Below are 10,812 nucleotides of genomic sequence, written 5' to 3'. Positions count from 1 at the left end.
GCCATCATCCTCCTACCACTTCCTGTCGTCTTCTTCGTCTTTTCCGCACGTAGCAACATCCGGTGCTAATCACATGACTTGCAGGCAAATAAGTGTTTATCGTTGCAGTTTTACGAAATAAACTAACTTCGATACAGCTGAAAAACCACATTTGAGTGTGTTGACATCTATACTTTTCATTAGCTTGATATTTAGACTTAAAGGATCCGTTTTTGATTGGTCCAAAATAATGTTCTAATTTTCTGACACCGAATTTGAGGTTTTCTTTCCTTACCTGTAGTCATTAAAAATACAAAAAAAATAAAAGCTTGAAATATTTTTACTTCAATTGTAAATGCCCTGAAGTAGCTTCTAAGCTAGCATGAATTTCCTTCTAGCAGAGCCAGAGGCATTGAATCTGTATGCTAAAGTAGACTAAGCTATTCGTTGCTGAAGTTTTGCCCACATTTATTTGCCATTCTCTCCTTCCACACATTTAATAACGTCACACTGCATTCACACTTAAAGTGCCTACACTTACAGCTAACTAATCATTCGTACGTCACTACAGCCCTCCTGAAGGTTCTTGTTTTCAGATTGTCGGGAAAAACCGAGAACAACTGAGTGAAGTTGAGATGTGTAACTGATTCAAGTCAATAATTCATAAGTGTGTACCATTTTATTGCAGCTTCCTCAGTAGATTTACCACGTAGCTCTGAGATGCATTGCAACCGAATGATTATTTTTTAAGTTACATACATACATTTTATTGCATTGGTTTGATGCAGCGTGTTTCTCTGGGATCTTTGGTGCAGTTTTAAAGAACATAATTACACTTTTTTAGAGACATTTTTCAAGAACAATGCCAGTTTAATGAAAGCAGAAAGATTTGTTAAATGGTTTTATTTCAAGCAGAGTGAAGTGAATAATACTTCTCCGTGGGAAAGACAGACTAACTTGTGTTGGAGTTGTTTTAACCATGCTCAGTTTTAAAGAAAAAACTAAGCATTTATGTAGCCCCACCTAAGTTTAGTGCTTTAAGTAGGACTGCTTACTTCACTTGCACTTTTAGATGGCTCTTTCCTTCCCTGGAAGCTAAATTAAATAATAAAATGCAGGAAAAAATGCTAAAATGTTATTACTTTGTTCTTAAGTTAACACTTTAGTGTGATTATTTGTGCAGCAAAGATCCCGTTGAAAGCACACGCTGGTTTTACAATGACTGCACTGATATGTCGCCACACTTACAGCAGAAGAAGAAAGTCGGCGATGGAGCTGAGCAGAAAGTCAAACTTCTTCACATCAAGACAGTTCACTTTCTACAGACGTAACGGTCTACTGTAGTTAATCCCTGCATTGTGTTTATCAGATTAAAGCAGATTGAAGTCCTAACAGTTAAATCTGATTAATATAGTTTAACCTCACATCTACCTGTAATGCAGCAGTTAGGTAACTTGGGAGTGACACAGTGAACAGATACTCTGGGTGGAGCAGGAACAAAGCTGTGGTAAAATGAGAGCAGATTGCATATTAGAGAAATAAACAACCAAAGAGTGCATCTCTTCTGTATATCTAACATCGAAAGCTTCAGTGTTGCTAATGGGTGTCGTCTGGTTGGACCTCGGTGCCAGCGTTAGCCTGTGTGTCCACGGAGCTACTGGTCGTGAAGTTCCACGCGCCGGCCTCGCGCTCCAGCTCCAGTGAAGGGCTGGCGGAGGCCGGGACCGAGGCGTTGGCCACCGTCGGGTCCTCTGCCATGAGGGCGGAGGACGGAGGGTGACTGAACGCGGCCTCGGTGTGAGGCTCGGATGAGTTGCTCGCCGGGGTTTCGGACGGGAGGATGGCCGAGGGGTCGGAGGGCAGCAGGGAGGAAGAGGAGGAGTTAAAGGTGGTGTTTGAGGACAGGTTGGACGGAGGGAGGTAGGGCGAGTCGGACAGCATCTCTGACGGCGAGTCCGCGAGCAGCTGGGTCGGCGTGGGCCGGGGAGTGTGTGCGGGAGTGGGCTCCCGTGGGTCTGTGCACACCGGTTCCCCTTCGGCCACGTACCACACCTCGTTATGCCGGTTCAGCAGCTTCAAGGGACTGCAGAAACACAGGGGAGAGCAAAACAGGAGTATGTTGGAAAGCTTAAAGACAAAAACTGCTGGGACAAACGGGACGGAAGCAACACGCGTCCTACCTGTCGTAACCGACTCCATAGTGGTAGGTGTGGTTGTAGGAGGCGTGAACTCGCTCCAGCTCTTTGGTCAGCAGGTGGGAGTGAAGCCTGGAGGTGACCGACAGCATCCAGCCTCCGTAGCTCCTCACATACACATCCATGTCCGGCATCGCCGTAAAATACACCTGGGCACCCAGAGCGAGGAAAACACCAGTGAGCAGCAAAAACTGCAACCAACCCGCAGCGGTGAGACCTTTGGTCTTCCATGTACGATGGCGTATTAGGGCCAGAAAAAAAAGACAGAATTTCCACCAGAAAAAACTTCAGATATTGTCTAGAAAAACAAGAGAATCTCTGAGTTTGAAAAGCCCAAAATTTGCTAGAACTAAAACTTTGAGGTTAATCTCAGAAATTTTCTAGAAAAACTTGAACATTTTTGAGTTTGAAAAGTCAGAAAATCATGTGAAGATTCTAATGAAACGTCATTGGCTGCCAGTGCATTTCAACATATTGGGATCTCTTTATGGACTGATTCCAATCTACATCTCTGGATTAGGGCCTTGAGGTCCATGGATCAAGACCTACAATATAAATAAAGTATTACTGACTTGCACATAAAAAAAGATTTAAAACAGCAACAGCAGCAAAAGGAAGTTCTATAATGTATTTAATTGGAGGGGCTGAATAAATATTTATGCCACTCTTTTTAAGATTTTTACTTGTAAAACCTATTAACCACTTTCTATCCACTTAAAAATAATCAACTGCTTTGTGCACAAAAGCCCAATAAAAGCCAAATGTCCTGAATGAAAATGTGAATATTTTTTTAAAGGGCTATTACATATTTTCTAGCCACAAAGTTTCATTTTATAGCACAATTAAGTAACTATGTTACCTTCAGTTGCTATATATGTATCAAATCTGATGTAAGAGAAATGTAACTTTGTAACTTAACGCCTTGAAATTGGGGCCTCCATCTCTTTAAGAAGCTCCTGTTCTTTCTGAAGCTCCGCCTTCAGGAAGTCATCACAACATCAATACTCTATTAACCCTTTAACAATTATTTTTACCAGTGCTGGACTGAGAAGTAGCTTGTATAAGACATATAGGGCTTTTGTCGATAGACAAAAAAAGGAGTAAATTTCAGCCAAAAAAAACTAAGAAATTATGAGAATAATCTGGGAATTTTTCTAGAAAAAACAAGGACATTTCTGAGCTCCAAAACTCCAAAATTTGCAAGAAAAAAAACTCTGATATTTTGAGATTAATCTCAGAAATTTCCACATTTCTTTCTAGAAAATTTTTGAGATTAATCTCAAAATGTCAGAGTTTTTGTCAGAAACATACCGGTTCTTTTTTTCCTATCTACTATGACCCTGAAAGGTCGTCGTACTCTCATAATGAGCTCAGCAGGTGTGCTTCCACCCGGTGTTTGCACAGCTGACTGGTCGCCACGGGAGATTCAAGGATTTCTCAAACATGCATGAAAGAATCAACAACACTCCAGGATGAAGCAATCACATTATAGCATGATGTAAAGCTCTAAAAACGTTCCCTTTCAGGTGCCACGTTTACTCCCATTATTCCTCTTCCTCTGAGTGAAAGCTGCTCTGCTGTCAAGCTCAGTTTTCTGCTTCGGTGCTTCCTATTGATCTCTAAGTAAAACGCCCTGATCGAATTCTGCACTGCCCTTCAAAGCGCCGCAGAGTTTAACCTTCAAACCGACAATCACAAAGGAAACCGCATCCTTCTGCAGTCCCAGCTTCCTGCACGCTCACCTTGTCGTTGGTGGGCGCAGGCGGTTTGTCCTGATAGGCCGCCGGCAGCGGGAAGTTGAGCGTGTAGACGGCTGGCTCCCAGAGCTTGGTTTCCTCTGGGACCTTCACCAGTACCGGGGCGGTCATCTCCATCTTCAAGCCTAAACCGGGAAACCCCCACACAACCACAGAAAGAAAAATAAATAAATCAAATAAAACAGTGTTTACGCGCTCAGTCGCACTCTTCCTCTTGTGTTCTCACCTTCATCGTTTGCTCCGTTGATGTACTGGAAGAGTCTCCTGAAAGCCATGGCTGCTCCCACTCCCATGAAGTAGGCTTCGGCATCTGTCGACACCCAGCGAGTGGGGGTAAGGTGTCGCACCTGAACACACACACACAAATGTGAGGAGAGGGGGAAAAAAAGTTGTGTTTTAGCTTCTTGTTGGAGGTTCAGACTCACTTCATACTCGTCCGTTTTGCAAACCAGTTCATATTCCAGACATTCCTTAGACTCGGTGCAGAAGCTGGTGTTGGTGCTTGGTCTGCAACATAGAGGGGGGGGGGGAAACAAGCATTTACAGTCACAGTGTTTTAGAATTTTATTGTGATATTTTGTGGTGCTACTGTGATAACGAAAAAAAAATGTATATTACTTTCTTTTTTTAAACTGTGACTGCTTGACATCAAACAGAAATATTTCTCTAGAAAAACATTCCCGCCTAAAATCGCCTTCTTCAAGACAACAGTGAGTTAAAGAAGTGTGACTTATAAAAACTACACAGTAATGGTATTTAATCATATTTTTAAATGTACTCGTCTTTACTGATGCTCTCATGGAACAGTGGAGTAAACATTAAATATAACTTCTCTCATAACACTGTCTGTTTGGTTTTCTATTTAACATTAATTGGAATTCATCAAGGCAACGATAAATTAAAATTCTGATCATGATAAATTTTTCACGATAAACGATATGATAAACGCCCTAATTTACAGTCGGAATCAATAAATTAGAACATAAGCCCAATGAGTCGAAAGTTCCTTTTGAAAATAGCCTTTAAGTAGATATTAAACATATTTCATTGCCAGTGTAGTGCTGGGAACCATATTTGTGCTAAATCCGTTCAGCTGATTTTCCTCTTAAATACACATTTGTGAATTATTATAAATTGTTATACTGTAAACACGTGTCCACTTAATAAAATCCACATGGAGCCGGGCATGTAGAATGCTTCAGGAAGTCTGTCAGTCCATGAAACTTTGCGGCTAAAGGGAAATAAAACGTGTCCAGTCTGGATTGTACAAAACTGTGTTAGTGTTTAACTTTATCAAAATCAAACACGTAAACAAAGTGACAATTCATACACTTTTGACACTTTTAGACCATGACTCAGCACTAACTTTTTTGTATTTTTAGCCCCAAATATAACCCTAACAGTTGTGAGTCTTTTTCTATCACAGCTTTTCCTTCCACTGAACTTTCCATTAATATGCTTGGATGCACCACTCTGAGAACAGTGTCACTTTTAGAACAGAATTACTGAAATAATTTAGTGTTTTAATTAAACATTGATCGATTTTGATTGATTTGAGCTGCATCTGTAAAATCTCAAAGAAAGTCCCTAAGTGGACCGTTTTACGAGATTTTCCCCAGCATTGGTTTAGAGTTCAGGTTGAAATTATGACTGATCGTGATCTATGTTGTGTTTGCACTAATAACTGAAGCCATCAACTTACCCCACGCTGCTTTCAATGGAAACCACCAGGGACAAAATAGCTACGGCAATGAAGAAAGCCCTGGAAAAAGAGCACATAAAGACGTTTCTTCATATAAACAATCTGTTTTTTCTTGTTTGTTTGGCTCAGGCCACGTTGAAAAAAGCTTTAAAGAAGTAGCTGCAAATGTTCCACACAGCGTTCAGAAAGTGGAAAAGCAAAGAAAACATGGCGGAGAAAACAAAGATGTAAAACTAAAAAAAAAAAAGTCAAATGAGGAGGAGGAGAGAGGAAGGTGTCTGTCAGGTAAGACGCTGTTGCTGCTGCTGCAGTCAGGACTGGGTTTCATCACTGCAGAGATGAAACTGGACACGTGTTCCTGCTGCTGCTGCTGCTGCTGCTGCTGCACCGAGGAGAGAGGGAGAGAAATCTGCTGCATCATCAGTCTGCTCTGCAAACCAAAGGCGTTTTAAGGTCAGGAAGGAGCAGCGAGCAGAAGAACTCCATCTTCCTTACCCGAGTATGTTTGGAACCAGCAAAGAATGCCAGGAGCTTTAAAATGTATAGTAATGATAATAAGTAAGGTCTCTAAATATGACTGAAGCACCAACGCACCGTTTCAGATAATGCATACATGCGTGCGCTGCTTAAGAAGAAAAAATAAATGACGTAAACCTCAATTTTACCTGCACGTCAAGCCGGTAAAGCGAATTCAACAACATTAGAAATCAAATGTACCTTACTGAGGAGTTTAGAAAAAAAAAGTATTTCAATCTCCTGATATGTTGTAAATACTTACATTGTGACTGTCCTGTGTGTGTGTGTAGCTATTTCCCACCTGCATAGAGAGCGCAGTGCGGTGGGCTGATGGAGACTGCAGTGTGTTGCACCCGGACAGGAGCTGGAGGATTTAATGCAGACGGAGAGGGAGGGGCCCGGGGCCCGCCTACAGCACACAGGGAGGAGGAGACTGGCCACCGGAGCCTCACTGGGGGTTTCTAATCTCTCACCATTAAACATGAAAACATCAATCAGTTGGGTTCCAATAACTTCATAGCTGCGTTTCCATGACAAACGTCGTGTGCAAATTTTTGTCAATACTCTGCCAATGTCGGAAAAAAACAAACACAAATAAAAACAAGTTCGCAATTGCCGTGTTTCCATTAAAAAAATGAAATTAAAATAAAACCATTGGTGAATACGCTTGTTGATGTGATAAGTCAACAAAAATCATGGCAGCAGTGGCTGGGATAAAGCTTGTGGCCGTCAGATAAAACTTGAGAGAGCTACTGTATATCTGAGCTCTCTCTCAAATAAAGTGTTTGTATTTTTGTTTGGTGTAATACCTGAAAGTCACAGTGGGTGGCGTATTAAGGTTAATAGAGTCACAGGTAACCTCAGCTGTGTGTGCTGATTGCGGCGGAAACAGCTTTTGACCGTCGTGGTTGTTGTCCACTGCGTTGCGGCAATTGTGTGAACCTTTTGATTGTGTTGACTGTAAGTGTGCAATGTTAAAATTTGCATCTTGTTCGAGAGCGCAAGATCAAGAAATACGCTACAACCTTAAATGTTTATTCGTTGGATCCAGGAGGAAGAAGCGTCAACATGGCGCCAGTCCGCGGCGACCACAGTGGCTCACCTTCTTTTTGTTTTCTTTGGTCAAGAACAAACCACTATTCAGCCACAGAGCTGAGGCTAATCATCCGTCAGCCAATCAGAGTAGACGTCGGCGTCTTATTTAGGCGTTGGAGCGACAAGCCCCGCCTACTGGAACGCGGCTACGTAGTCGGCGATTTTACAGAAGAGATTCAACACGTTGGAGAGACGCAACCTTTTATGAGCTGTCTGATGCTGTGAGAGCTCTGGAGAACCACATGGACACTGTCCGACAAACCCCACACAAAAACAAGCCTTTATACTTTTTGAGTCCTTTTTGAAAAGTCCTCAAAAAGGACTTTTCTTAAAAAAAAAATCCTTTTTGAGAAATTTTAAAGAAATATTCTCAAATTTTGTTGTGCCTTACCTCCTCTTTACACTTTTTCGAGGCCTTACTTTGTTAAATGTTTTTTGTTGATTTTTTTTTTTTTTTAGTTTTGAGAAATGCCAAAATGTTTTAGACAAAAATGCCTTAATTTTGAGAAACAAAGAAATTTGTTATTATTATTTTATTTTTTCCGGCTGCAGAGTGAGCAGAGGATGAACAGGAAGTGCCCATCACATTTTAACTCTACAGCGGCAGTAATCGCTGCCTCATTACAATCAGAACAAACCCACTCCCCCCAAGGCTCTAATTAAACTGGAATATAATGAGCCATAAATTTCTTTTACTGTTTCACACCTGGGTGGTTCAATAAAGACTTGTTTTATTTATGAGGCATTCTTTGCTTGAGGAAGGACTGTTTTACTACAGGCTAGTTTGCTTGATGGTAATAAGGCATAAAGCAGACTGAGTTACGCCTTTTGCATATTTTACATGTTCTGATAATTTGTCAGAAGAGAAACCGCTGCTGAAGACGTTTGAGGATCCGTCTGTGAAGGAAATCACCCTGAGGCCCATGGAGATCAGAACATTCTCACTCAGGGTCACTTTTAAATAACCAATCATGCCCATCAAAATGGCAGCTAAATGTCCCTGTGCTCCAAACTGAGGTCTCACTTAAATCTGCATCGAAAAGGATTAGAAAATAATTGTCTTTTTACTTTTTCCACTAGGGACAGGAATTTCAAGAAGAAACAAAAGAAAGTCACACACTTACTTTTTAAAAATTTCAAATAAATAATCTGTAACACATGGCTGCTCCTCCATCAAGATCCAGAGGAACAGCTGAGAGAAAAGTTGTTGGCTTATTTCTGGATTTTGTTTTAACCCATAGAGTGTAATCTCTAAGCAATCCATTTTTAAAAACTTAAACTCACTGCCTAAATAAAAAGCTCGCTGCTTTTTATTTAAACCTGCAGCTGTTTTAGCCAGGGTAAAAGGTTTATCTACTTTAGATCTTTACTTTCCCACCATTACTGTCACATTTTAGCAGAAAACATCTTCAGAATCTGCTGCAACAAAATTATTTTCAGAAAAGCAATCACCCAAATTTCAGCTGATTGAAAGAGAATGCTGCAGGATGCAGAAATAAAGCATTTTTAAGAAAATTATGGGCAACTCTGGGCAACTTCATGAGACCGTCTTGAAAAAACATTGTATCATCAGTCAGAGGCTTCTTCAAATTTGCTGTAATACAGACCGCTACAAAAAATCTTTCCTACCAACAGTAATTAACCATCTGCATTCAATAAATCTTTGAAGAATCTGAAGTGATTCTTCAAAGAATCAACAACAATTCTGCAACAACATTTAACGTTACTTTTCGATCAATAAAGTATTTTTGAATTGAATTTTGAATTTTAATTTTTCTTCCAATCCAGCCTTCACGGCAGAGAGAAGTTTTCCCATTTGGAGGACCGAAATTGAAAGCAGAAATATAATGTCGGACCAGGAGTGTAAGTTTTAAAAATGCCATTGTGAACTTAGACTGGTTAGCCAGTAGGTGGCAGCATACGCAGTGATAAACAAGACAACGCGATACTTGTATTATCTGCATTATTTGTAGTCCATTTTCTCTCGCGCACCAGTTCGTGCGTTCGTCAATGAAAGTCATGGAAACGACATGAGCGTTCTCAACCCTATAAATGACGCTGACCTTCTGAATTCTTCCCCTTTGCGACGGGACTTTTGAGAGAGACGCCTGAAGAAGCATTTGGAGCCTCGGAAGGTTTGAGCTTGTCGAGAAGTCTGCTAGCAAAACTTGTTAAAGAAGCACTTGCTGAAATACGCACTTGCTGAAGAAGCCCGTGGTTAACCAACCTGCGAAAGACGGTTCCTGGCCAGGAGAAGCACCAGCAGGGAGATTGGCTGGAAGGTTAAAATCATTCTTTTACTATTTTAAATAAACGAAAGCAAGTTATTACTAATATATCAGTGACTTATTTAGTTTATTTTGTGTTTGTGTGTGTGTTTTAAAGAAATTCTGACTGCTGTACAAAAAAAAAGAGAAGTAGCATTCTTTGCTAGCATAGATCGTTCTTAACTAATGAGCCTTTTTCTTAACTGAATTTCGCTGGAAATGTCGAGAATGTTAAACTGTGGTGTAGTGATTTAAGAAATATGTGTATTTTACTTAATTATTGTCAAATTAGTTAAATTAACGTCAAATTGCTGAAAAATTATCTCATCTTTTGACCGTTATTTTTTGAAAAATGCTGTGATAAACACCTAGTTTCCATGGATACGCTAAATGAAATACCTTAAATATTTAATATTATTTTTGAAAAACATTAAGAAAATAGCATTTACCCCTATAATAGCCTATATTTTAATTGTTTAGTTTAATTATTTTTTCAAGACAGGGACATGTTTATCTGTCTTTTGTTATTTTAGCATAGCCAGGAAACATGGGTGAATTGATTTGAAAAAACAAATGGTGATATTTAATCTAAAAGTATCAGGTTTGATGACTTTGGTGTCCAATTCTTTGAAATTTTGATGACTTCTTTGAAATATATAGCTTTAATAGGTCTCGTTTGCATTGTGGGGTGAAACAGATTTGTGAGTTAATTTAAAAGTTAATTTAAATTGTTTTGTGACTTATGTGTTAGCATATTGACATTTGTGGATAAATGTCTGGGATATCAACACTAGTGTTTGAGAAAAAACTGTTATGCTGGTTTGAAAAAACAGTCACATTTCTGTCCAATTCTTGGCCTTTATTTTTTATTTTTTGAAAAATGCCCTGACAAACATACTTGGTTTCCATGGTAATTACAGCAGACTAACAATTTATCAGGACACTTGAAGACGCTTAACATAAAAATTTCCATCAGTGTGTGCACGCCTTCACACACTAATGATAATAAGCTAATAGATTGTAGCCACAGATGTCCTATCCTGCCAGCGATAAACTCCAGCTGAAGGTGGGAGAAGTGTCTCCCACCTCCCACGTTGCTCCAGGACACAACGACAGAGGCAAGGACAGAGACAGAGTTTGCAGGGCAAACCGTCGCCCCAGTAATAAACTTCATACGTGTGTGTGTACGTTAATGATAGACCATTAATAGGCAATGAATTGTGTATAGTCGTAGTGATAATCAATCAAAGCTGATTTTCACAAACAAAATAATGATTTGTTTGTGAAAATCAGCTTTGATT

The 10,812-nt window shown here is 40.0% G+C and overlaps 1 protein-coding gene across 2 annotated transcripts; it reads right to left on the bottom strand.

Moving 5' to 3' along the window:
• Window positions 1-639: 639 nt before the first annotated feature.
• On the bottom strand, window positions 640-6,647 carry soul5l (heme-binding protein soul5, like). Of its 2 annotated transcripts, none has more exons than XM_016661833.1 (7): window positions 6,451-6,647; window positions 5,634-5,693; window positions 4,357-4,438; window positions 4,158-4,278; window positions 3,917-4,056; window positions 2,160-2,323; window positions 640-2,062 (listed from the first exon to the last, which is right to left on the bottom strand). In XM_016661833.1, exons 1-7 carry the CDS (start codon window positions 6,630-6,632, stop codon window positions 1,576-1,578), a joined length of 1,236 nt encoding a protein of 411 aa, XP_016517319.1. In that variant the 5' UTR covers window positions 6,633-6,647; the 3' UTR covers window positions 640-1,575. The 2 variants fall into 2 exon arrangements, with proteins under 2 accessions (XP_016517319.1, XP_007574161.1); XM_007574099.2 differs by having other exon boundaries at window positions 6,412-6,523.
• Window positions 6,648-10,812: the final 4,165 nt, after the last annotated feature.

The sequence above is a fragment of the Poecilia formosa genome, unplaced genomic scaffold, assembly GCF_000485575.1.
Source record: "Poecilia formosa unplaced genomic scaffold, Poecilia_formosa-5.1.2 Scaffold344, whole genome shotgun sequence".
NCBI lineage: Eukaryota > Metazoa > Chordata > Actinopteri > Cyprinodontiformes > Poeciliidae > Poecilia > Poecilia formosa.
Note: the sequence above shows the minus strand (reverse complement) of the source record. Positions and strands in the feature narration are given on the sequence as shown.

What these genes read in the sequence shown, in the direction of transcription:
- soul5l (XM_016661833.1), bottom strand. Translation starts at nt 6,632, where the DNA reads ATGTTTAATGGTGAGAGATTAGAAACCCCCAGTGAGGCTCCGGTGGCC. An exon ending in GCAAAACGGACGAGTATGAA is followed by an intron (nt 4,279 to 4,356) that starts GTGAGTCTGAAC and finishes GTGTGTGTTCAG; the next exon opens with GTGCGACACCTTACCCCCAC. An exon ending in CAACGGAGCAAACGATGAAG is followed by an intron (nt 4,057 to 4,157) that starts GTGAGAACACAA and finishes TTCCCGGTTTAG; the next exon opens with GCTTGAAGATGGAGATGACC.